The sequence below is a fragment of the Emydura macquarii genome, unplaced genomic scaffold (genome assembly GCF_026122565.2).
Source record: "Emydura macquarii macquarii isolate MOO-44397 ecotype Brisbane River unplaced genomic scaffold, CSIRO-AGI_Emac_v2 contig_374, whole genome shotgun sequence".
Lineage (NCBI taxonomy): Eukaryota > Metazoa > Chordata > Testudines > Chelidae > Emydura > Emydura macquarii.
Window position 1 is genome coordinate 14552601 of NW_027130511.1, and position 27869 is coordinate 14580469.

General features: G+C 41.3%; 1 protein-coding gene across 1 annotated transcript; it reads right to left on the reverse strand.

The window, feature by feature from the left end:
• Positions 1-54: 54 nt before the first annotated feature.
• On the reverse strand, positions 55-27645 carry G2E3 (G2/M-phase specific E3 ubiquitin protein ligase). Its single transcript, XM_067532154.1, has 14 exons — positions 27544-27645; positions 26511-26635; positions 21036-21201; positions 20439-20545; positions 19233-19349; positions 17004-17128; positions 16752-16884; positions 11598-11741; positions 4480-4482; positions 3442-3752; positions 2486-2667; positions 1977-2149; positions 803-1002; positions 55-501 (listed from the first exon to the last, which is right to left on the reverse strand). The coding sequence occupies exons 1-14, from the start codon at positions 27640-27642 to the stop codon at positions 269-271; spliced, it is 2118 nt and encodes a 705-aa protein (XP_067388255.1). The 5' UTR covers positions 27643-27645; the 3' UTR covers positions 55-268.
• Positions 27646-27869: the final 224 nt, after the last annotated feature.

The following is a 27869-nucleotide window of genomic DNA, read 5'->3' on the forward strand; positions in this document are numbered from 1 at the left end:
ATGCATTAAACCAATTCAACTTTGGTTTTAGTTTATAGCTTAAAATGACCAGTTACAAAAATCCTGTTTGGGCTGTGACTATTTGGTAAGTTACAAACTAGAGCAATATTATGACCAAGCAACAAAAGTAATTTTGTGTAAACCTCTGGGGAAAAACTGGGAAGGGAAAAGAAGGTGTCAATGCTCAGAAATGTAATAGCAGCTCACAGGAAGGCACATCACAGAAAAACTGAATTTTCAACATTGAGTTTAGTAACAAAAAAAATATTTATTCTCCTTCTAGTCTTAATGCGCTGCTGATAGCAAAGTCCATTTTGTTTTTGAACTTCTCATATGTCTTTGTTATTGGAAGTTCTAAGCAGTTAAGTTGTCTGTTTCCAACAGGGTATTTTATATGAAGAAATTTAACTGAGGGGTCAGGCTCAAAACCAATGGGTGGGATAGAATTGGTACCAGTTGCAAAGACAAGAATGTCTTCCAGTGTTGCTGCAGATTCACCACCTAAAAGAAAAAAGTTTGATGTTATACAGTCATTCTCCGTTACTCATAAGTTATCCCGACATAGCCATTTTGGGGAAAATGGTGACTAACATGGAATCAGCCTTTCCCAGATCAATAACTCAAGTATACCTGCAATTACAAACAAAGCTACATTAGAAAAAGTTTGCACTAAGATGCAAAGAAAAACTTTAGGTTAATTGCGGAAAATGTAAGGTGGTGACACGGAGGAGGGATTGAACTAAACAATCCCACTCCTGTGGCTAACTGGACTAAGTAAGGGAGGAAAATAGAGTTCGCCTACCTTCCACATCTTGTAAGTAACCCATCCAGAAATCAACACCTTTGACTTCATTTACATCTGATAAACAGTGAATTGTAAAGAGATCACCAAGAATTTTTGCTGAAAGTCTCTTGGGTTTGTGACATAATATACTAGAGAACGCGTCTGGATGCATCTGTATTTTTTCCAACACACCAAGAGTTTTCAAACCTTGCTTAAAGCTGGAATAATAAAAAGAGGTGCATTACAAAGTCACCAGAGAACTAATTTTGCCATAAAATACTTCTCAATACTTTTTGTTTTATGAAGGCTAGTACATATAAGTTTTCTATAATTATGAGATTCCTGTCTATGGGAAGCATTTCTCTAATTTACATTTACAGCGTCCATTTAAAACGTTAAAGCTTTTTAAATTTTTTTATCTGTGTTATGAACACCAACTTAGATTGTTAAAAATATAACAGTTTTGAGAACCCCATTACACTACAGGGTTGTTGTATTTTGCATCTCTCTCAGTTTGCACAATCAAAAACACAATGAAATCAGTCATTTTCAGGTTCCCAAGGAACCTTTGTGCTTTTAATTTTTTTCCCCCCAGAAATTGTGGAGCCATCTGTTCATCTTAAGTTTTATAACATTTTTTCACAACATTTATAATTTGGATTTTTTGTTCTTTTAGGACTAAGTTGTAAAATTCTTAAATATTGGACTTGCTTGATTTCCTCCATAATAGTCTCTCTTGGCTTCTTTTTAGATACTAACAGGTATTAGAAATTTATAACGACCGGCAGATTTACAGATCTGAATTTTCTACTACATGCTGACAGATTATGTTTCAAACATTGGTTTTATCTAAATATGATAATTATATTAAAATCTAAAGGACACTTAAAGGGAGAGGAGACTGGTGGGTAGGAATCTAACAATTTTGAACTGTTTTTGGCTATCCAAAACAACTTCAGAAAAGTGTATAATGCAATACAAGGCCTGAATTTTAGACTTCAGTGTGCATGATTCCAGGTCCAAAAATATACATGCAACTGTGCACAAAATTTGCATGCACAATTACTACAGTTCTCCCACACTGACTAGTACCTTATTCTACAACTTCTTGTAGCAATTTCAATGAGACATCAATAGTTTAATTAAAAAAATTAAAAATGAATAGATTTTAAACATTCACAAGCAAACAAACCTTTCAAAAGGTGAAAGAACTCGCTTAATTACGTGATAGATCAGTATGTCATTCATCAACAAATCCTTATCACATAGCGTGGTCACAGGTCTTAAACATCCAGCAATAGTAAGATATTCATAGCAGTCACTTATTGTAGATTGTAAGCTGGCCAGATTTCTTGATGATTTTATCTACAGCAGGAAATAAAACATTTACTAGGTATTTGTTTGCTTTATATATGTTCCACTGAATGTAAAAATTTAGAAGTCTGGAATCAGTAATCTCTCCCTAGCAAGTACTTCTATGACCCCCACCATCTTAGTATCTGAGCACCTTTGGCTAGGCCTATGTTTTGCCAACAGGATGCAGACTATGTCAGAAGGACAACTGTCATACATTGAATTTGATTAATCACATACTATTCCTCAATATTTGCTAGAAACATGCCGATCCCAAAGTCTAATCCAAATCTAGCATTTCAAGGCTCCAAAGCAAGAGAACACCACTGGGTAGGGCACTTTATTTACCATTTTTATTGTCTGTGCTACATCAATATCTGCAACATCTTCCACTGTTGGTTTTACATTCTCTGGACCGTAAACAAGACAGTTAAACAATGTTTTGGAAAAGAAACTGGGAGGTGGACCACCATGAACCAAAGAAACTGCAATCATTTTGCCAGCTTCATAGTATAAATTCTCTTTTAAAGCTGTAAATAAAGAAAGTATATTTGGATTAATAATAAACTATGATCTGCAACAGTTATCACTACCCTCTCATATTAATATGCATACAAGACATTCTTATAATGCAGTTTATCTCAAGCTAAGGGGAACAACTGTCAGGTTAGTCACATCCCAAAGGCTGAGAAAATAAAACTGACAAAAATTCATGGATATGACTATGTGAAAGAGCAACTTGCTCCCTGCCCCCTCCAGCCAAGCCCAAATCACAGTGGAGCTCTCCCTCTCTCCCCTGCACAGCACTCAGTTCTTAGGCATGGAAGTAGCACTTCAAATGGCTGTGGAGCTGCCTGAGTTCAATGCTGCAAGGGTTTGAATGGCGGGAAGAGAAGAAGAAATAGAGGGAAGGGAAAACAAAAAGAAAAGGTATCCTTTCTGAGAAAAAGCACACTGAGTGTTTCCTGTCTCCATTTATTCAGGTCCAGAGATCAAGAGTTCCAAGTTTGGTTGCAAGTCTACATACATATGTATATTACTATCAAGTATTGCAATCACACCAAATCAGTAATAAAGAATTTAGACAACTTGTTCATTGCCCAATTCTTACCCCCAAAACTTACAATTTAAAAACAGTGAAGGGAAAAATTAGTTTGGTACACATCTACTTCTATCTTGTGGGCTCCCCCATAGGCATTTTATCTTCTCAGCAGAATTAACAGGTTTTTTCCCCAGATGTCTATTATATTGAAAATTACTTTTGACAGAACTATGTTTTACTATAAAACGTATGCTGTATTTACCTTGAGAATCGAAAGATAAGTTCTTTGAGGAAGAGCCCTCAAATAGTGATGAGTTCTGAAGATGAAGCATTAATAATCTGAAAAACTCATGCTTTGCTCCATGAAAAGCATCTGTCTCTACAGTGCCCTTGCAATTTATGAACTTTACTTCCATAGTGTTTGCAGGATTGAAGTTTCTTCTTCTGAATCCTTTTAAGGCACTACTCCAGATATGGTTTCTGTTGATGTTCAGTCTTGTAGTTTTTGTATTTACTTGTAACTTTAATTCCCTCAATATATTAAAAGCTTCTCTTTTTTGTATTCTTAATTGCCTACAAGACACAAATGAACATATTTCTGAATGAAACATAATCATATATCCTATCAACAATGATAAGAAATCCTAGATCAACGGTTCTGAATCAGAAATTCTATTTGTCACCCAATCTAAGGATACTGAAATTTTAGCAAGCTCCTATCAGATACTGAAAGCCAGTGGGCAGACTCATCAGCTGGAATAATCAAAATAAAGCCCAAACTTTCCAGTTCAGTGCCATGTCCCTTTTCTCAAGGCTGGTTTCCTTAACAAACAGAAGATACAGGAGTCTGAAAATAACACAAGACACTGGGTAATGGAGGCTTGTCCAACTTTCTGCCAACAGGGAAGTGAGAGGATACATCCTTCCCAGCAATCTCCTAGGACTTCTCTCAGGGTATTTCCTCAACTCATATTCTCAGGAGAACAAGCCAAGAACTTCCCCTTTATTTACTCTCCCACAAGTAGTCACTTAATGCTTGACTAAGTGACCCCTTGCCATCATATGCCCTGCATGGAAAATATAACTCCCTAGTCTTAAAGGGCTAGCCTTGCCATCTCTATAGTACAAAAAAAGGGGGATAAAACGGTACAGCTGGCCATGTGTACTGAGCACCTGTACAGATTTGTCAAGACACCTACCTCAAAAAAGGGATGATCGTGGGAAAACCTGGACAGGTGGCAAGTACCACAGACAGTAACAAGCATATTGGAACACACTGCCCTGATAGAGTTACACTAACATTCTGGAAGCTAGTAAAGATAAACACTTAAAAACCATACGCTGAGTCTGATGTAAAATCTCTAATATATCAAGTAACTCTTAATTTCAATGATTTTTAAGTTATACTAATAAATGATTTCAAATTCAACACTGTTGGAACCATATTTTTTAAAGTAACCAAAAACTAGTTACAAAGTTACAAACAATTTCCATCAGAAATGACAAACCACCTTAGCTTCACTCTGTTTATTACTTCTTGCCATAAAATTCTCACCTGAGCCAAACTATCAATATATTATTTGAATAATGTTCAAATAAGTGACAAGTTGCAGGAACATTTGAAAAGTTTGTAATTTGAGAGTCTGATCAAGACAAATTTATAACTAAGTTAACAGTCACTCTTTTTAAAAATGTCAAAATATCAGCCATTCACTAATATTGTTCTTTTTAATCGCTGCAGAATCAAGAAACATATTTAAAAGCAAGAAAATAAAGATGACATCTGCTAAAGATCTAAACACCCATCAAAACAAGACTCCTTACCCATTTCTAGCCCCCAACCAAATGCATTTTTAATTCATGAATCCTGTGGATGACCTTTTCTGAACATTTCCCCAACTCCTGTCAGAATTCTTTTTACCTCACAAAAAATGTATCTGAATTAGAATCCATGATGAAAGGTGAGCAAGAAGGAAACAAGAAAAAAAACAAAGAAACTTACCAGTAACTGATATTCTTTGAGATGTGTTGCTCATGTCCATTCCACTATAGGTGAATGCATGCCACTGTGCATGGTTCCCGGAACTTTTTTCCCCTCAGCCGATCCCGTAGGGCTGGCTCTGGTGCCCCCTGGAGCCCCGCAAGCATGCCGTGGTATATGAGGCACTGCCAGCCCTATGGCCCCCTCAGTCCCTTCTTTCTGCCAACTCTGGCAGAGGGGACGGAGGGTGGATTGTGGAATGGACATGAGCAACACATCTCGAAGAACATCAGTTACTGGTAAGTAACCTTGTTTTCTTCTTCGAGTGATTGCTCATGTCCATTCCACTATAGGTGATTAACAAGCAATACCTTTGGTAGTGGGCCAGAGTTACCGGTGAGCTGCCCTCAATACGGCTCTGCCAAATCCAGCATCCTCTCTCGCCTGCTGGACGATAGCGTAGTGGACCGCGAAGGTATGCACCAGCGACCAGGTGGCAGCTTTGCAGATGTCCTGCAGGGGCACTCTCTCCAGGAAGGCTGTAGACAAGGCTTGAGCTCTGGTAGAGTGCGCTGTGATGGTTCCTGGAAGCGGCACCCTCACCTGCTCGTAGCAGAACTTGATGCACAATGTAATACAAGAGGAGATATGCTGGGTGGAGACAGGTGACCCTTTCATCCAGTCCGCCACTGTGATGAAGAGCTGCATCGATTTCCGGAATGGCTTTGTCTGCTCAATGTAGTAGGCCAGGGCTCATCTCACTTCCAGCGAATGCCATCTCTTCTCCTCCTCTGAACCGTGTGGTTTGGGAAAGAACACGGGGAGAAAAATATCTTGATTACAATGAAATTGGGAAACCAACTTGGGCAGGAAGGCTGGATGTGGCCTCAACTGCAACTTATCTTTATAAAATACTGCATAAGGGGGGCTCTGAGGTCAAGGCCCTAATTTCGGAGACCCTCCTAGCTGAGGTAATGGCCACCAGGAAGGCTACCTTCCATGAAAGCATGAGCAGGGGGCATGAAGCCATGGGTTCAAAGAGGGGCCCTCATGAGCCTCGAGAGGACCAGGTTGAGATCCCAGGGAGACACCGGGTCGTGGACCTGCGGGTAGAGCCTCTCCACCCCTTTGAGGAACCTGACCGACATGGGGTGGGAGAACAGGGATCCCCCTTCTAGCAGCTGGTGGAAAGCCAAAATGGCCACCAGGTGAACCCTCAGGGAGGCCAGCGCCAGACCCTGGAGCTTTAGCTGGAGCAGGTACTCCAGGATCGCTTGGCGGAATACCCCGGGACTCTGCCCAACAGGTAAACCACCTCCACTTAGCCCGATACACGACCTATGTTGAAGGTTTCCTGCTGCCCAGCAGGATTTGTTGGACCTGCACCGAGCAGGTTCTCTCTCCATCTGTCAGCCACAGAGCTTACAGGCCGTGAGGTGCAGGGAGTCCAGGTCTGGGTGCAACAGGCGACCATGGTCCTAGGAGAGAAGGTCATGCCACCTCAGGAGCTCCATGGGCGGGGCGATCGAAAGGTCCAACAGCATGCTGAACCAATGCTGTCCTGGCCAGGCCGGGGCGATGAGTATCACATCCACCCTGTCCCTCTTGATTTTCAAGAGAACTTTGGGCAGGAGCGGAATGGGTGGAAATGCATACATGAGGGTCCCCCCGTCCACTCGATGAGGAACGCTCGAATATTGATCCAGCCTTGCAACCCCGGAGCAAGCAGAACCTCAGACTCTGCGCATTCCAGGCCGACGCGAATAGGTCCAGTTGGGGAACACCCCAATTCTGGAAGATCAAAGCCACGACCTCTGGATGCAACGACCAGTCATTGTCGTGGGGCACCGGTGCAGCTGGGCGATGATTGAGGCCATCGCCTCGAACCGTGGTTGAGGGAGAAAGGCTCTGGCCTGGGAAGTGTCCAGGGTAGCCCCAATGAATTCTATGCACTGCACTGGGGTTAGTGTAGACTTCTGCTCATTTATGAGCAGTCCCAGCCTGCTGCATGTGGAGAAAGTAAGGGTCACGCTGTCCTGCACATGGGACCTGGACCTGCCCCGATCAACCAGTCGTCCAGGTAAGGGAAGATTTGCATGCCTCTTCGTCTCCGGTGGGCAGCCACTACTGCCATGCATTTGGTGAACACCGTGGGAGCCAACGAGAGGCCAAAGAGTAGGGCTGTAAATTGAAATGGGAACCAGTCACTGTGAAACGGAGGAAATGCTTGTGGCTGGGGAGGATAGACACATGGAAGTATGCATCTTTGGGGTTGAGGGCAGCATACCAGTCTCCTGGATCCAGGGAAGGGATAATGGAGGCTAGGGAGACCATGCGAAACCTAAGTCGTTTGATGTATTTGTTTAGATGACACAAGTCTAATATAGGTCTCAGACCCCCCTTTGCCTTGGGGATGAGGAAGTACCTGGAATAGAACCCCTTGCCCTTTCTGTCTTGGGGGACCATTTCCACTGTCCCTTTGTTGAGGAGTGTGTCGACCTCCTGCAAGAGGAGTTGCTTGTGAGAGGGGTCCCTGAAGAGGGACTGGGGGGGAAGGGTGGGGGAATGGTTGTTTGGGGGGGGGGGGGGGGGGTGTACATGTAAATTGTAGGGCATAGCCCCGAAGGACTATCCCGAGGACCCAACAGTCCGACGTGATGTTTGCCCATTCAGCGTAGAAGGGCCTTAATCTGTCGGGGGGGGGGGGGGGAAGAGTGAGGGGCGGATCCAGTGGGGCGGTAGGAGTGCCATCCTTGGGTGCACCATCAAAATTGTCTTTTCTGATTGCCCAACCCCTTGGGGGGCACCTGCTGGGGGGCTGAGGATGAGCTAGGGGGCTGATTTCACCTTCTAAATTCCGTTTCTATCCCTGCTCCTGTAGGGCTGGAAGGGCCTAGGTGGAGGCCTTGGTCGCTGCTGCACCTGGGGCCATGACTGCCGCCTGAAAGCTTGGGATGTGTACAGGCCCAGGGAGCAAAGCGTGGCCCTGGAGTCCTTCAGACCATGCAGCTTAGCATCGGTCCAATCCGAAAACAGAACCGACCCATCAAAGGGGAGGTTCTGAATAGACTGCTGCACCTCTTGTGACAGCCCCGAGGATTGCAGCCATGACCACAGTCTCTTGGCGATGGCAGAGGCCATAGCCTTACCCGCCAAGTCTGCAGCGTCACTGGACATCTGTAGTGCCACCCTAGCCACTGTGATTCCTTCATCCAGGACAGTGGCAAAGTCTAAGGCCTGGTCCTGGGGTAAGGCCTAAGCAAACCGTCTGAGGGAGTCCCACAAATTAAAATTGTACCTGCCCAGTAAGGCCTGGTGGTTGGCAATCCTGAACTGCAGGGCTGCCGTCGAATAAACCTTCCTCCCAAACAAGTCTAGTTTTTTGTTGTCCTTGTTTTTGGGAGTGGACCCTGGTTGACCTTGCCTGTCCCGTTGGTTGGCCGCATCAACTACCAGAGTTCCCAGGGCCAGGTGGGTGAATAGATACTCGAAGCCCTCAGCCGGGACATAATACTTTTTCTCAGCCATCCTTGATGTAGAGGCGACCGAGGAGGGGGTCTGCCACAGGGCCTTGACAATTCTGAGGACCCTGTCATGGACTGGGAGAGCCACCCTGCTGGGGCAGCTGCCGCCAGCACGTTGAAGAGGATATCCTCGTCCTCTAACTCTTTAACCTCCAGCCCTAAGTTAGAGGCCACCCTCTTAAGCCGCTCCTGGTGCACCCTGAAATCTTCCAATGGTGCCACGTGGTCCCTGAAGACTGCCTCATCTAGGGAGGAGGAGGAGGACTGCCAAGGAGCAACCTGTGCCTGCTCCCCCCGTGGCAGTCGGGTGCACCTGTGGAAGGTCCCTCTATGGGGTCCGATTCCTCGTCTGAGGAATGGTGTCTGCGGGCTTTGTCCAGTGCGGGAGGTGCAGACTGAACCCCCAATGATAGGACAGACTGTGGCCCCGATCCCATCTGGATGCTCCATGGGGCCCAATAAGGCCATTGCTGCGGCCATTGACCCTGTGGCCAACCAGGAGCTGGCTGTGCCACTGGCTGTAGCACCTCGTGGGGGCTTCGGCTGTCCTTACGACGATTGCCCCCCTTACGGGACCCCAAGCCACTGGAGCGGCAGTGCCGAGCCCTCCTTTGGTCCTTGGTGATGCTCTTTACTGGGGACTGTCCTCTCAACGCCTCCGACTTGGAGGACGACAAGGACCGCCACTGTCTCCATGATCAGTGCTGGCGAATGGAGGCACGCTCTGAAGAGCTCGATGTACTTGAACGCTGTCTCGGCACCGACGACTTACGGTGCTGTTTGCCCATCGGTGATCAGGATCGGTGCCGCTCAGAGATTCGTGGTGCCGAACCAAACTCCGGTGACCGGGTTCTGTGAAGGGGTCTTCGTGGTGCCGGCTCCTTTGAAGGCAACCAGACTCTGCACGGTGTCGGTGTGGGCCAACTCGGTGCCGGGGATCAGGAAATGGAGCTGTCCCTGTGCTGCCTGGTGGACCTCGACCGGTGCCACCTTCTGGTCTGCGCTGCCTCTGGTGTCAGGGACCGACTTCAGTGCCAAGAGGGGGACTCGTCCTGAGTCGACGCAGACCAGCTCGACGCCGCCAACCTGGAGTGACTGCTAGGGGAGTGTCCTCGCTCTACCCCCGGTGGCCATCTGGCAGGAGACATTTCCACCCTCACTGGGGGTCTCCACCGCCCTTCAGGGGGACCCAGCACGGGTTTGCCCTAGGACACCGGCCCCTTCTCCCTCAGCCGGGCAGGAGGGAAGGGGAGCGGTGCGGAGGTTGCATAGGCAAGGCCAGTAAGGCTCTTGCCGCCTGAAAAGCCTCCAGTGTCGACGGCGCTGGCAGGGGCACTCTTGCGCTCCCAGGAGTCCGGGGAGGCTCTCTGCCCAGAGATGCTGGCACTGGAGAAGACTCAACGGGCCATACTTGATGCATCTCCGCACTCAACCCCGCCCTTACCAGCGGCACAGGGAAGTGTCTGCACTCCATGCGCTGCCTCTTCTTCTTCGGCACCAGGGATGTCACTCGGTGCCAAGTCGATGTCAGTGCTGGCAGCATGCTCTGCACCGAGGATACGCTCGGCGCTGAGGTAGATCGGGATGGCTCGGACGCTGGGCGGAGCGCTGCCTCCATTAGCAGGGCTTTTAACCGAATTTCCCGGACCTTCTGGGTCCGCAGTTTAAAAGCCCTGCATATTTTACATTTGTCTTTCCTGTGCTCTTCCCCCAGGCACTTAAGGCACCAATCATGGGGGTCGCTGAGCAGGAAAGCCTTCCCGCAGGAGGCACATGGCTTAAATCCAGGTGACTAGGGCATAGCCCGGCCACTCTAAGCCCTTCAGGGGCTTCTAATCTAACTAAACTCAACACTACTTAAAACTAACTAAACCTACGAATAACAAAGAGTTCAGACAATGGGGAATGGTACCTGCAGAGAGCAAGGCTAGTTCCAGCAACCGTCATGGGTGGAAAGAAGGAATTGAGGGACCATAGAGCTAGCAGTGCCTCATATACTGCAGCATGCACGCGGGGCTCCAGGGGGCACCGGAGCCAGCCCTATGGGATCTGCTAAGGGGAAAAAAGTTCCGGGAAACGTGCACGGTGGCATGCATTCACCTACAGTGGAATGGACATGAGCAATCACTCGAAGAAGAATCAAAATTTGTATAATTACACAAAAAGCTTCATGAAAAAAATTGTAATTGTGACAAACTGCTAAAAGCAACTAGACACAAAATTCAAGGGGAAATCATGAGTTTTTTAATATAGGTTCAGTAAAGTAAATTAAAATCGGAACATGAAAAAAAAAGTGGTATCTTGGCATTGTAACTGGTTTCTAGTTTCTTAAGAGTGCAAATGTACAATGCAGAAAAAAGAATACAGGTTTATTTTTAGACTGAGTTTCCAGAGCTGGTTGTTTTGTGTGTGTAAACTGAGGAAGTTAAATACAGAAATCATGGAACAGTAAAGAATTTTTCCAGTCATTTCTGTACTAGATATGCTTCAGTAAGTGCATGTGTATTTCCTAACTACTTTATTTTTTCTCAAAAAACCTTAGTATTTGACTAAATGCCCAGAGGAACTTCATAAATCAGGATTTTCAGCAAGTTCTTAGGTTAAGCATTCTATTTTGCCACTTTCAATATATTACTTTAGATCCTGTAGGAAATATGTTTCATTTTACACAATCAAGAGCAGAGGTAGTCAATATGCAGACCACATGCCAAATTCGGACCACCAGGCACTTTTGAATGGAACATGAAATCTTTTTATTTACTTATTATCATTATTGTTATTGTGGTGTGAAACATTTCTCTGGAGTCTTGACCTTGACTATACTTTGACCAAGAAATATGGACCTTGACAAAAAATAATTGAGTACCCCTGATCTACAGAGCCTTGTTCAATATAAAAGAAATATTAACTTACCTTCTTACTGATAGATTTCTTGATGAAGAATTGATCAGCGGGGATATGGACATAACCATCCTATTAGATGCTGGGACGTCTAATACTGTACAAGGAGTCAAGCTGTTCTGGCACATCATCTTTGGTGACCTGGAAAGGGAAAAGCTATTACAAAATTAATTTCTCATTCTGAAGTTTATGTAAACATTCATTTGAAAGTAATAGTAGATCTATTTACCTTACGTGTTATTTAAGGAAGCCTATATTACTATATGCCATGGAATCAATTTGTTTTTATACCACAATTTTCAACATATAATTGACTGCCCCAACAAGTAGAAGACACTGAAGTAAATTTTGTCATTATACTCTACCTTGCATTCCACAGACCCAACTCTCTTCTGCATAGTCATTGAAGCAACCTAATAGTTGCTGAATCCTAGAAATGCTGGTATTACCACCACCATTCAGCACTAGAAAATGGAATAAATTCTGTCTCTGGAAATACTGTAATTTCCATTTTTTCAGTGCATAGTGGTTCTATGGTTTTCTAGAGTGCTATATGCCAGAAAAGGACAAACTGAAATTTGAGAATCTTTGAGAACCATTAAGTGCTGACAAAAATGAAATTATGTTACTCCCATAGGTAGACTCCATTGTATATGCTCCAGTGCTGGCATCAGCTCAATATACTGAAATAATTTCCTGCAATTTTTATCTCGCCTTTTAATTAGTAAGTAATGTTGGTAAGTTCCTGCTAAATCTTCTAGAGCTACTTATATTCTGATTTAGTTTTGCTCCAAAGGTGGCAAAATTCCTATATTTACATGCAAAAAAAAAAAATAAAATAAAATAATGCAATGTTAAAGTTGCAAAGTTAAACACTCAAAAACTAGGAAAGGAAGTGGAATGCTGCATGTACAGCTTCTGTGCATATACATCACAATAGTCTTCAGTTATGTGATCTCTCATATACAGAGGGACAGAGTTAAACTTGCATATACTTTCAAAATAAATAAAATAAAGTTAAAGTTTCCTAGCTTTTGAGCCCTTAGCACTGAAACTTTAATTTTGCAGTCTGCAATTCATAGGTGATAAATTGCACTGCCATCTCCTGCCACAGGACTATGTGTGCATTCTTGTACTGCAGAAACCAAGAGAAGGAATGCCAACTGACTAGTACCCATGGAATGATGGCAGTAGTCCCACTACAGCTTTCAAAAATGTAACTTAACTCAGCCTTAACTATAGTAGGTGTGTTACTATACCCATGATACAAAATAGCTGTAACTGGGGTTCTCTGAGATGTCAGTGTGGATCCAACTGTAGATGCACATGCCCCTCAAGTATGCAGTATCAAATTATTTAAAATAGTGGTGTTTCTTTGGGCAATGCACATACCTTGTGCTCCTTGACTTGTTGGGGCATAAAGCACAGAGCAGCCGTGATACTCCCTCAGTTTCCTGAAGATTCAAAGCCCATGTTAGCTGCGGCTCATAAATTAAGGATGGGGTGCAGGTCGAGAGTCACACTGATGACATCTCAAAGTACCATAGTTACTGGAGGGTAAGTAACCATTCTACCCCCTTTGATGGTAGGTGACTGGCAAGCAGTAACCCCTCTGGATGGCGGGATGAGAAGTATCAGCTGCAGCAGTCAAACAAATTGTAGTAGTGCTCTAACGAACATAGCATCTGCCCTGGCAGCTAAGTCCAGTGCATACTGCTTGACAAAACTTAGTGGGTGTCTTGAGGAGCTCAGAAATTGGCTCATTTCTGAAGCTGGCAGAAGATGCTGTTTGTGTTCATGTGAATTGTTGTTTAGTGGAAGAGGTATATCAGCCAACTGGTAACACAGCAAGATACAGTGTTATCCACTTAGATATTCTTTGTGATGAGGTGGCCAGGCCTTTGTAATGGCTGTATACAAAGAGCAACAACCAGGGAGATGGCTTGAACAGCTGTGTCAATAAGTATGGCTCTGGAGACACCCAGTGTAGGTAAATTCTCTCGATGTAGTGTTGGGTTTTTGGGAATACAGGCAAGTTAATCGACTGGTTTCAGAGAGAAATCTGAAACCCCTTTGGGATGCACTTGGAGTGAAGTTTCAACTCCACTTTGTCCTATGAAATGTCATGAAGGGAAGGACAGCCATAAGTGCTTGGAGCTCACTCATTCTCATACTAGTGAAAGCAACTAGAAGACAGTCTTCATAGTGAAATGAAATAAAAAACATTCTCAAAGGGAGTCTCAAGAGGACAATGCCAAGGTCTCAGGAAGGAGCAGTTTCTCTGATTGGTGGGTAGATATGTAACAGACCCTTGAGGAACTCTGATACCATCAGGCAGGAGACGAAGGAGCATAATAGGACAAGAGGATGGCACACTGAGACCACGTTAAAGTGGACCTTAATGGAGGTAACTGAAACATTCTGACCTTTCAGATGCAGCAAGTGATCAAGGATCTTGGGTACCAAACCCTGTGTAGGGTCCAGGCTATGCTGTGCCATACACTTCCATTTTGACAAATAAGTCTTTCTGGTCGATATCTTCCAAATCTGTATCAGGATCTCCTAGACTTATATGAAGCAGTCCTTGTCCATGGCACTCAACCAGCCAACATCTAGACTGCAAGATGCAGGGACTTTGAGTCTGGATACAGTATCTGACTGTGGTGCTGTAGAAATCAGGTCAGAGCAGTTTGGAGTTGAACAGGCAGCTGAATGAACATCTGCAGCAAGTCTGTCATCTTAAACTGCCTCAGCCAGTCAGAACTATGAGAATGACATAGCTATGTCTCATCTGTAGGTCCCTACCAAATTCACAGTCTATTTTTGTAAATTTCATGGTCACGGCATTTTAAAAACACTGAATTTCACAATTTCAGATATTTAAATCTTAAATTTCATGGTGGTGTAACAAAACATGAATAGGTTTATATTTTGCCATTTTAAAATACATGTAAAGCCCTTAAGACTTAGCATTTCTCAAACTGGGGGTCCTGACCCAAAAGGGGGTTGGCAAGGCTTTTGTAAGGGGATTGCAGTATTGCCACTCTTACTTCTGTACTGCCTTTAGAGCTGTGCAGAGAGCGGTGGCTGCTGGCTGGGCACCCAGCACTGAAGGAAGTGCAAAAGTAAGGGTGGCAATACCACAATCCCCCTGCAATAGCCTTGCAACCCCCTTTTGGGTGGGGACCCCTAGTTTGAGGAACATGGTGTACTTTTGTATGCTTTTATACTATAGTATAGGGTAAAAATACCCAAAGACCAGATTTGAGGGCCATGAAAAAGAAGCAGAATAATGGGCTTTCAGGAGAGGGATCCTTGAACAATGGGGAAGCGGTTTGTGTGTGAAAATGAACAAGGCAGCTGTGAGAGATGATGCCCAAAACCCACTTGTCCGTTGGGATAATAACCAAGCCCAGTGGAAGGGGCAAGATGATCCCCAAAAAGCAGATACAGGCTTTTGACTGGCTCTGGTGTGGCTCCTGACACTCCCATCAAACATATTGACTACTAGATGGTACTAGATGAACAATGGCGGATGACAACAATGGGGGTCTCTAGAATATTGGGGGTCTTTCCTCAGCAGGTGCTCTGGGAGAACAGCATCCTATGCCTCTGCCGACAGTTTTGCTGTTTTCGGTAAGGAGCTGGTGTATAGATCCACAAGGATCATAGTGTGGTCTATGAGTTTTTCAGTGAATGGAGTGCTGCTTCTGTTCTATTGCTAAAAAGCTTCATCCTGTCAAAGGGTCTTCTATGGTGGCCTTCAATGCTTGTGGGACGTCTGATGCCAACAGCCACAAAAACCGCTTTATGACTACAGCTGTGGCCATTGCCCTAGTTGCCATGTCAGATGACTGTGAGTAGTGCTATTCTGGCCACCTTATGGCCCTCTTATGAGCTTACAGTTTTTTCTTATTTTCTTGTGGGATTTTGGAAGGGGGTGACTCTTTCACAGGTAAGGAAGTTATGTTTGCAAATGTGGCCTGGAAATTAAAGCAGAGCTACAATAAGGCAGAGGAATATGCTGTAAGCCCAATGAGCCCCACATTTTCTGGGTCATTTTCCTTTGGGGTTACCATCAGGTGGAGCAGTTGATGCTGTACAAGAGTTGCAAAACATTTTTTTCTTTTTTTAGAAAGACTAATTCAAAAAGGTGACGACAAAATTTTCCAGTAATTTTTGTGAAACACAGGTTTTGAAGCTCTCAAGAAAGCAGTAGATTGGACACTTGTTAGGTTCTGGCTTGTTATGAGCAGTAAGAGGGAACTGAGGGAGAGTTGTGGTCGCTCTGCCCTTTACACCGTGGCATGGGAGCATGAGGCAGTACAGGACACATGTGCAGCCCTGATGAACACTGCTAATCAAAAGAATCTGATCTTGTGCAAGAGCCACAAGTGCACCTACAATGGGATCCACACAGACACATACTCAAAGAAAAATAATTATTCCTCCAGCCTGTCTTTCTGATATTTATAAGGGCTTTCTTTAACTGTTTAGATTACAAGATACGGCAGGGAAAAGATGCTTGGAATTGCCTCATGAGTAAATGACAGCACTTTATAAATACAAGAGTAATACAGGCAGGCTCATATTTTTCAACTGCAAGCCCTTATAAATGCTAACATTTCAACTGCTATGAGAACCTTATCAGTTGCATTTCTTACTTTAATTTCACAACTGAACTACAACGTATTAAAACTTCACAGTTAAAATATACTTTATTACTAGAGAAAATAAATGCTGTGTACATTTTAAGAGCTAATTTTCTATTGCAGTATTAAAATTAATGAGGAATACTGAGAAGCTAAACATTTCCTAACTTTAAATATTCAAGTTTCTTTTAATGTTGCCTTTGTAAGGGGACATAATTTAGCAATCTCGATTGAAGGATTATTAATATGATAGAGACTAGTTTGCATACCAGTATTAGTGAGTTAATACTAGAAGTTTATGCCCCACTCATGAAACATGTATCACTAGTGACTATTCATAAATACAGATGCCTATCATGTCTAGTTTCACAATTCAGTAAAGGAAGTATTTGCTGCAGAATGAGAGTAAATGTGTTGTTCTCATATTCTAGACTTCATAAACTAATATTTTCTTCTGTTTCGTATAATAATTCCTTCTGTATTTTTTCAAGCAGTTGCTTCCAAAATTACACACCTGAGAAAAAAGCTGTTCTGGGATCCAGGTGACTGTCTAGGGCATTTGGGAGAGGGCTCTTCCAACAAACGATCAGTAACTTCTATTTTTTCTGAGGTAGCCAACGAGCGTTTTTTCTGGTTTTGGTAATTCCCTGTACAATTAAATCCTCATTATTCTTCTGATAAATATACTGGCATCAAGTTAACCCGAAACAAATATTAAAAAACAACATAAAAAACAAAGTAAGGTTCCAGCATTTCATAATATTACCTGATTTAGCGAAGATACTTCTGCATTCTATACATTCCCAGTTTTCCTCCAATGACTGCATTTGGGAACAGGCCAAATGAGTTCCACGGGAACCACAATACTGACAGAGTTTGACTTCCCATTTACTAAAAGAAAAAACACACTGTATTTAGAATTAACACAAAAACGACAGAAGTCAAAACAAAGATTGTTTGGCAGTAAATCCAATCCACTTATGTAACCATAGATCCCTTATTATTTATCAAACTCTAATGAAATGATATATAGTTAGACCCCTTGGGTTGTACAGTAGCCTCTTTCAAAGAGGGTGCACTTCCAATTTACACTAAGTCTAAGTGCAGTGATAAGAATGCTGGTCAGCTCTGCAGAATATCGAGTTTTAAAAGAGGCTATGCAGCAACTACTGTACCCCTTTTAAGCCAACCAATTTGCATAGCAGTTAGTATCCCCTTCACTACTTCATGGGATCCACAGCCCAGCTTTTTCAAAGTCCTCTGGCTGCTTTTTCCAAATCATATTTTGTAAGATATAGCATCTGATAACTCCACCATTTTTCAAAAGTTGGCATTGTTCTATAAGAGATATTTAAACATATTTTGGTTAAGTATTTGCCTAGGTCTTTTTATTATATATTTATTTTTAGTAGTGCCCACAATGTGCTAGATGCTTTCCAGACAGAAAGCAAAAAGGCATGATCCCTGGTCAAAGGAGCTCATAAACTAAGACAAGAATGAGGAAATAAATGTACACAACTAGAATGGACCATGGTGGTGTTAGGCCACATGTTTGATATCTTTCAATTTAAGCCAGCTAGATTTCTGATAGGCAGTACAACCAAAGTGGTCTTCAAGAGTGACTTAAATGTGGAGACAGTAGGGGCCTTGTTGATGAGTTCGGAAAGTGGGTTCCCTACTGATGGAAAATGTGGAAGAAAATACTGAGACATTTATGAAAGAAGCCAACAAGTAAACAAAATAAGGCAGAAGGGATGAGGCTGGTGATGAAAAACGATGCAAAAGCAGATAAAGCAGGAATTTGAGGGTGGTGACAAGAAGCTTGAATGTTGTTGATAGTGATGGAGAAAGGGTGAACTGGAGAAGGGTTGGGAGGGAAGATACGGAGTTCAGTTTTAGGGATGTTAATTTAGAACTGGACATGAGATATCAAAGAGAAGATATTAGAGACTGACGTGTGGGACTGGATGGATGGAGACAAACGGGTGGACAGGCAGATCTGAGAGTATAAAGATGATAGCTAAAGCAAGTATAAGAAGATAAAACCCACTGAGATACTGAAAAAATGGTCAGAGTTATAAAGGGAACCAGGAAAGGAGACTATCTTGAAAATGTAGTGGAGGAAAAGATGTCAAGGAAGATGATCAACAACGCTGACAACAGCAGGCAGATCAAGGAGAATGGACAGAATGAAGGCCCTGAGATTTGAGCACGAAGAGGTCATTAGAGACCTTATTGAGAATGTTTTGGTAGACTGGAGAAGCTTGAAGTCTGTTTGGAAATTGGAGGAGGAGAATTCACAAAAGTCCTTGTAGATGGCTATTCAATGAGTTTAAAGGTCAAGGGAAGGAAGATGAGACGAAACCAAAGTAGGGTTTTGGGGAAGTCCAGAGCATAATTGTAAAATGAGAGGAAGGACCCAAAGGACAGTAAGCAGCTTAAGTTTTCACCTATTTAATAACAATCCTAACAGCTGGCTGTTGCTCATATACTTTCTAATCAGACAGATGGATCTATTGGAACTAGTCAATTTAGAAACACATCCAAAACTTTAGCCAGGTACTTTCAAAGACATCTATTTTAGATATTCTAATACACTTGATATTTTAGTAGCTAAGCTTTAATATAAAATAATTTGTCTTAATAGTTTGCTACCTCTCTCTGACTTTTAAAAGATGCTGATGGTAGCATTACCTCCTTGCTGCTTTATTTGTGTTGGAGAAGGGGCAGAATATGGAAAATAAATCCTGTTTAACTCTCTTGGCTTTTATATTCTGAGTACACTAAGTCTTCCTGATTATTCATTTTTTAAAATAAGATGCATGTTGTAAAGTACTGATTAGTTATCATAAGCTGGACATATTTATTTGAAAATGTCTTAGCTTTAATTATTTACTTTTTAAAGACACTATCAGCAACAGATTCTCATAACATACCATAGCCATCACATTATTTTCAATGTATCTGTCTGCAAAAACTTTCTGTATGTTAGTACCTATCAGATTCATTATAGTCTCTCCCATTACTGCACAGACATGTTCTAACATCACAGTGTTGGTAACGCTCCAGAAGCTCTTGATATGCATTTTCCTCAAGTTCCCAGGATGCATCTCTGTAAACAATACAAACATGGATTAAAAACATTTTAGTGTTATAATTTTAGGTTTACATATTGTGCTTTTGGAACACACATTAAAATTGGAGTTCTTCCCTAAAGCATGTAAACATGTTAATATGGTAATGGCGTAATTTGAGATAATGCAACCATCCAGCACTGTAATAACAATTCAATGACAGCAGAGAAAGGACCTATTTAGATAAACAATCCATCCTTATTCAAGACTGTCCTTTGAACTAAATCCCTAAGTGTTTTATATAGTTTCTCCAGAGAAACTATCTGAATGTTTTCTTGGCAAATTATTCCAATATCTTATCAACCTTAAAGTTAGAACCTTTTGTTCTCAATGTCTACATTTTCCTTTCTGGGTTTATGTGAAAGGAATTCAGATATTATACTGATGAGCAGCAGTACAAAATCCTAAAAGAGATTAATCCATATACCCTAGGAAATCATCCTTAAGCACTACAAATACTTCTTCCCAATTCTGGAAGTAGAACTGAATTTTTGTAGTAGTACCCTTAAGGATTGCATTAAGGGAGAAAAAGAATAAAGATGAAGAGAGAAACCCTCAGCAGGTCCTAGAGAGAGAAATGAAGACAGCTGGGCCCTGACTATAAAGGGGATGAATAGCACAGGCTGGCCACACCAAGAAATCGAGGGAAATACAGCGTGAAGGTGTAGGAGAGGAGTTGGTGGGAAATGCATTTGCTTTCCCATATTAAATTGAACTGCCAATGTTTTAAAAATATTTTGGCCACTTAAATAATTTTCTAATGATAACATAACGCGTTTATCTATATTGAATATGATCTCTAAACTTTAGATTAGAAGTAATATATCTCTATCCTACATTACACTTATATTTTGCAAATTTGATGAGTGATCTGAAAAGAAGCAAACTGCACCTAAGACAAAAATAAATGGCTCTCATCCCCAGTAGAAACCCAGAAAATCCCAATGATAATGCAAATTTTAAATCATATTGCATAAACAAGTACATAGTTTTGGTTTTGTAATTCTACTTAGTTAATCTTGTATATACAATATGGATTATTTGTGAAATTATTGCAAGTTACTTACTTTTCTGGAATGTGTATTCCCATTCTTAACATTTCATTCTGAAATTTGTCTTTATTATTGCATACTGTGCACCTAAAGAAAAATACCCCAGCACTCAGAGCTTGATACTGCATCAGAAAACAAAAAAGGAAATTAATTGAAATATTGACATTTATTCTGTTTCCATCCTTTTAGAGTCAATAAGGTCGTGGTACCCATGGAAGATTGGGCACTACATTCATGGATGCTGTTCTGGCACTGACTTCTTTAATTCCAGGATCATCCTTGATGTGTCCCACTTTAAAGGTAAAGGTGGCCTATTCTATCTTTTCACAAGGGCAAATGGCTGATCCAGGGACTAGGTTCATAAGGCCTAGTTTTGTAGCCCCGGGTCTGATAATATGGACAAACTAGTTAGTTAGTTAGTTTTTTTCTCAGGCCTATAATCAACAGAATCCTAGATGAAGTTATTTATAGTCTTATATTTTTGATGTTGCTTTATTATATTTATTGAATATTAAAATAGCAATGTAACATTAATTGGTTTGGTTATTTCAAGTACCAAAAAAAAAAAAAACCGTTGTGAGCATTGTAGAATAAAACGGTTGTTGTCTTTACCTGCAAGCATTCTCTATGAAACCAGGCATTTTTACAACAAGGACTTTTCAGTACATTGTATACTGGAAGTTGCTCAACAAATTCCAAGCATATTGTACATTGCGAAGAGCCTCTAGATTCACCAGATGGAAGTTTCTGAACTGGCCGATGCTCCCAACAATATGAGCTTAAATAGAAAATTAAAGCTCTGCTTAATGACACCAAACTTCAAAAACAATCCAACTACTGTTATTAATGTTAGAGAGTATAACATTATATCCTATATCAAAACTGCATACTTTGCTAATTTTATTTTTCACGCATTTAGTTTAGAAATAAATTGCTTTAGAACAGGCTAAAAGCTGTAAATTCAATATTCAAAAATATTCGTAAACTAATAAAAAAGAGCAAGAAAACCAACTCTGGCTCCCAATCAATTCTTCAAAAAGATTACTAAAAATGTCAAAGGTTTTGCATTTGTCCAGCAAAGCATTTCTGATCCTTAAAACAAGTGTCACCTAATTGAGATAAAGTAATGTATTAAGTTAAGTATTATAAGGTTTTAATTTTTAAAATCTCTCAATAATTCCACAAAGCCCACACAAAAGACAAAGAAACTAAGATTTAATTAAGTGTTTGAGAAAGCGTGTGTTAGACTGAGAAAATATCAGTGACTTAAAGTGAGGTTCTACTATCTGACTGGTTCCATACAAAATGTGTTCAGTTTACAAGTTAACTGATTCTTCATCCCCCAGTTACTAGCCCTGCAAACTTAACTTAACCTGGGATATGAAGAATCAACTGTGTTCTTTTTATGCTCACATACTATCAGCAGGAGCTTGGATACAAATGAGCCGTTGATGTAGTTCAGGTGCGCTCAACTGTGTTTTTTATTTTTTTGTGATGTGACAGTGAGAACCGGGCAGGTTTGCAGAGTTGGAAAATGAAGAAGGGGCACAGCAGGTGGTAACTGAAGATGGGAGGGCAAGGAAGAAGAGAAGATCAACTAGTCCTGTACAAAGAGGGGATGAGCCAGTGGAGATACCACCAAATAAGAGCCCCAGGGAGGATACAGGAACAGCTGCAGAGGATTGCAAAGGAGAACAGTAGACAAGATGACTTACAACCAGAAAGAACAGGGGATAGGCTGGACAATCGCACCATTACCTGGACAAGGCAGGTCTACGTGACTGGAGACTCCCTACTGAGAACAGACAGGCCTGTAACCAGAAATGATCCAGAGAACAGAAAGGTGTATTGTGTGCTGGGTGCTAAGATACAGGATGTGGACCCGAGGCTGAAGAGGATCCTAACAGGAGCGAGAAAGAATCCATTGATTGTTCTTCATTTGGGTACAAATGATATAGCTAGATTCTTGCTGGAACATATCAAAGGACACTATGCCAGGCTGGGGAAGACTCTTAAGGAAATCGAGGCTCAGGTGATCTTCAGTGGGATTCTGCCTGTCCGTAGAGGAGGACAAGAAAGGTGTGACAAGATTCTGATGATCAACAGATGGCTCAGGCAGTGTTGCTATAAGGAGGACTTTGGGATGTATGGTCACTGGGAGGCATTCATGGACAAAGGACTGTTCTCTTCGGATGAACTTCACCTGAGTAGGGAGGGAAATGCACTTCTAGGATAGAAGCTGGGACAACTGATTAAAAGAGCTTTAAAACTATGGAGTTGGGGGAGATGGTTGTGAGATGCCCAGATAATCTCCACACCTGATTTTAGCATTGAGAGGGAGGAAAATAAAGTAAGAAAAGACACAGCAATGGGGAGCAGAATGGACATTAAGAGGAAGGGTAGTGTAGATACCAGTCTGATAGGCAATATTGGCAATAGAATGACTGTGCCAAATCAGGTAAGGAACGTGAGTGAAGCCAAACAACAAAAATTAAGATGTTTGTATACCAACACAAGTAGCCTGGGTAACAAAATGGAGGAACTAGGGCTACTGGTATAGGAAGTGAAACCAGATATTATAGGGATAACAGAAACATGGTGGAATAGTAGTCATGACTTGTACAAGTATTTAAGGATATGTGCTGTTTAGGAAAGAGAGATATAAAGACAAAGGTGGTGGAGTAGCATTGTATATCAATGATGAGGTAGACTGTAAAGAAATTAGAAGTGATGGAATTGATAAGACAGAGTCTGGGTAAAAATGATATTAGGAAAGAAAACTACTAGAGTTTCCCCTGGGATAGTGCTTGGCGTGTGCTACAGACCACCGGGATCTGATCTGGACATGGATAGAAATCTCTTTAAGGCTTTTAATAAAGTAAGTACTACTGGGAACTGTGTGATTATGGGAGACTAACTTCCCAGATATAGACTGGAGGACAAGTGCTAGTAGAATAATAGGGCCCAGATAGTTGATTCCTTCACCAAATAGTTACTGAACCAACAAGACGGTATGCCAGTTAGATTTGTTATTGGTAAGTAGTGAGGACCTCATAGAAGAACTGGTTGTAGGGGAAAACCTTGGTTTGAGCTAATTCAGTTCAAACTAAATGGAAGGATAAACAAAAATAGATCTGTGACTACGGTCTTTGACTTCAAAAGGGCTAACTTTAAAATGTGAAGGGAATTAGTTAGGGAAGTGGACTGAACTGAAGAACTCATGGATCTAAAGGTGGAAGAGGCTTGAAAGTACTTCAAGTCAAAGTTGAAGGAACTATTTGAAGCCTGCATCAAGGAAGGAGAAAAAATTAATAGGCAAGAGTTGCAGACCAAGCATCTTAGACAGGTGATTAAGAGAAAGCAGAAAGCCTACAAGGAGTGGAAAATGGGAGGGATCGGCAAGGAAAGCTACCTCTTGTAGGTCAGAACATGTAGAGATAAAGAGAGTAAGGCCAAAAGCCAAGTAGAGTTGGACCTTGCAAAGGGAATTAAAACCAATAATAAAAGGTCCTATAGCCATATAAATAGGAAGAAAACAAAGAAAAAAATGGGACCACTAAGCACTAAGGATGGGGTGGAGGTTAAGGATAATCTAGGCATGGCTGAATATTTAAACAAATACTTTGCCTCCGTTTTTAATGAGGCTAATGATGAGCTTGGGGATAGTGTTGGATGGCTAATGAGAATGAGGATATAGAGTTAGAAATTACCACATCCGAGGTAGAAGCCAAACTCGAACAGCTTAATGCAACTAAATCGAGGGGGCCGGATAATCTCCATCCAAGAATATTAAAGGAACTAGAGCATGAAATTGCAAACCCATTAGCAAGGATTTTTAATGAATCTGTAAACTCGAGGGCTGTACCGTATGACTGGAGAATTGCTAACATAGTTCCTATTTTTAAGAAAGGGTGAAAAAAAGTGGTCCAGGTAACGATGGGCCTGTTAGTTTGACCTCAGTAGTATGCAAGGTCTTGGAAAATTTTTTGAAAGAGAAAGTAGTTAATGGAATTGGGACAAAATACAACATGGCTTTACAAAAGGTAGATCGTGCCAGACCAACCTGATCTCCTTTTTTGTGAAGATAACAGATTTTTTAGACAAAGAGAATGCAGTAGATCTAATTTACCTAGATTTCAGTAAGGCATTTGATACAGTTCCATATGGGGAATTATTAATTAAATTGGAAATGATGGAGATTAATATGAAAACTGAAAGGTGGATAAGGAACTGGTTAAAGGGGAGACTACAACAGGTCATACTGAAAGGTGAACTGTCAGGCTGTAGGGAGGTTACTAGTGGAGTTCCTCAGGGACTGGTCTTGGGACCAATCTTATTTACCATTTTTATTACTGACCTTGGCACAAAAAGTGGGAGTGTGCTAATAAAATTTGCCGATGATACAAAGTTGGGAGGTATTGCCAATACAAAGAAAGACCGGGATATCATACAACAAGATCTGGATGACCTTGTAAACTGGAGTAATAGAAATAGGATGAAATTTAATAGTAAAGTGCAAGGTCATGCATTTAGGGACTAAACAAGAATTTCTGCTATAAGCTGGGGACACATCAGTTGGACGTGACAGAGGAGGAGAAGGACCTGGTGTATTGGTTAATCACAGGATGACTATGAGGCACCAATGTGATGTGGACATAAAAAAGCTAATGCAATCCTTGGATGCATCAGATGAGGTATTTCCAGTAGAGATAGAGAGGTGTTAGTACCATTAATACAAGGTGCTGGTGAGACCTCATCTGAAATACTGTGTGCAGTTCTGTCCCCCATGTTTAAGAAAGATGAATTCCAACTGAACAGATGCAGAGAAAGGCTACTAGAATGATTCGAGGAATGGAAAACCTGCCTTATGAGAGGACACTCAAAGAGCTTGGCTTGTTTAGCTTAACCAAAAGAAGGTTGAGGGGAGATACGATTGCTCTCTATAAATACATCAGAGCGATAAATACCAGGGAGGGAGAGGAATTATTTAAGTTCAGCGCCAATGTGGACAAAAGAACAAATGGATATAAACTGGCCACCAGGAAGTTTAGACTTGAAATTAGACACAGGAGAGGATCATCAGAGGAATGAACTTCTGAAATAGCCTTCCAAGGGGAGCAGTGGGAGCAAAACACCCAGCTGGCTTCAAAACTGAGCTTGATAAATTTATGGAGGGGATAGATGGTATGATGAGACAGCCTAGTTTGGCAATTGACTGATCTTTGACTGCTGGTAGTAGATATGCCAATGGCCTGTGAAGGGATGTTAGATGAGTGGGTTCTGAGTTATTAGAGAATTCTTTCTTGGGTGTCTGGCTGGTGAGTCTTGCCCACATGCTCAGGGTTTATCTGATTGCCATATTTGAGGAAGGAATTTTCCCCCAGGGCAGATTGGCAAAGGCTCTGGGTGGTTTTCTCACCTTCCGCTGGAGTATGGGGCATGGTTCACTTGCTGGTGAATTCTCTGTACCTTAATGTCTTTAAACCATGAGTTGAGGACTTTAATAACTCAGTCATAGGTTAGAGGTTTACTACAGGAGTGGGTGGGTGTGGTTCTGTGGCTTGCATTGTGCAGGAGGTCAGACTAGATGATCATATTGGTTCCTTCTGACCATAGAGTCTATGAGACTGGCAATTGGAAAAATATATTTTTTCTACTTGTAAACTGAGCAAATTTGATCTGGAACTGAAGTCCAACATCATGATTTTATGTAGAGTTAACATTTAGTTGCATCCTAAAAATATTGAAAAAGCATTCCACAAATATCATATGTATGCTGTACTAATGGCATAGCTATCAAGAGGATGCACTTCCTGCCTCTTGGTTCAGACAGGAGCGTTCATCCTCCTCCCCAAGTGAAAAGTGAGGAAAAATTAACCATAAGATGGTACATCTCAATATGTGATTCTCTAAATTGTAAAAAAAAAAAAAAAAGGTAGATTTCTCTCATTTAAAACAGATAACTAGGTAGCCATTTATAATACCCACATCCCCTTCTTGCAGGAAAAAGAAGAGCAAGTGAATTTCAAAAAGGAGCACTTCTCATTCAGCAAAAAGTGTAATTATACTTGACAATAAAAAACTTACCGGAAGTTTTCCATGAATTGGAAAATGCATTTTCTTTTAACCCCACAAGGGAAATGATAACTTCGTTTGCATTTGGGTGCTACACATCCAATCGAAGCACCTTTTTTCTTACAGATATTACATTTCTAAGAGAAAGTTTTAGAAATGAAAGCCTTTTAAAACTTAAGTCCAACTAAAATTGCAAGAATTATAAGATTAACAAAAGAAATCTGAGATAAGTGTAGAAAAGGAAACGGTGCTTATACTGAACTGTTCCAGAGGCTATTCTAGCTAGAACTGTGGCGTTACTAGTTCATTTGTATTTTATGCGCTTTTCAAAAACTTAAAGAAACTCTGACAAATAAGATGGCACTGTTTAATCATAGTATCCAAGGTTGGCAAACAAGTGCAGCCATTGTTAAAAGATGTTGATTCTATCAACACAAATATACAAACAGTTTGAGACTCAACATACGTCTTTGAGACAATCTGGATATTTAAGACAGCCTGCTCTCTTAACTGATTAATACTCAGCTATTCAAGTTAGACTTATGGAAAATGTTGTCAATGTTTTTGTTTCATCCTCAAAGTGTAAGGGTCTACCCACTTGAACTGTTTTATTAGTCCTTTAAATTTTGGCCCAAAGACTCTGATCAATTTGGCACCCAATCTGTTGGAGAGGTCAAAATGAAATTTTCCTGACTGGGTCTCAATCATTGTCTCTTGCCTCTTCTGTACCAAATATCAGCCAAGTTCCATTCTCAATATTTACAATATATATACACAATTGCCAATATATATACACACAATAATTTAAAAATTAGAATTCCAATACTTGAAAGTATGATATAACTGCCCATAAAATTAATCAAATAGGACGTCACACAGTAAGTACTAATGAAAAATTCCATGTTCAATATTTTCCATTTGTAATGAAAAAACATTCTTGAATTTAAAAATAAATAAATCCAAATATTCATTACAAACCAGATTTGTTAGAGAGTTTCAAGTGTAAAAAATGATTAAACTGATAATATTAGAGCTTAATTCTTACCAGTTTTGCAGCTCTGTTTACTTCTCTTCTAATGTCTTTGATTAAAAACCCATAAACTCCTTCATCTTCTTCACCCCTCTGCCAAATTCCACTTGACATTAACTAAAATACAGTTAAAATTAGTAAGAAATTCCAAGATACTAAACTATTTTTATATCAACTTTTAAGGTCTAGGACTGGACTATAAGCATCTGTTGGTATCAGCATAAAAAAATCTTTGTAGACTGTTTTAATATAAATTTTGAGACAGTGATATTCCTTCCCTGAAGAGGCATAATAGTCTTTTCCTTCCTCCCAGCATAGTGCTGCTAAGGAACTGCAGGAAT

Coding starts and splice junctions, on each gene's coding strand:
- G2E3 (XM_067532154.1), bottom strand. CDS start 27,642: ATGTCAAGTGGAATTTGGCAGAGGGGTGAAGAAGATGAAGGAGTTTAT. Junction 19,350..20,438: donor GGAATACACATTCCAGAAAA/GTAAGTAACTTG, acceptor TATTGTTTACAG/AGATGCATCCTGGGAACTTG. Junction 17,129..19,232: donor GACTATAATGAATCTGATAG/GTACTAACATAC, acceptor TTTTTCTTTTAG/TAAATGGGAAGTCAAACTCT.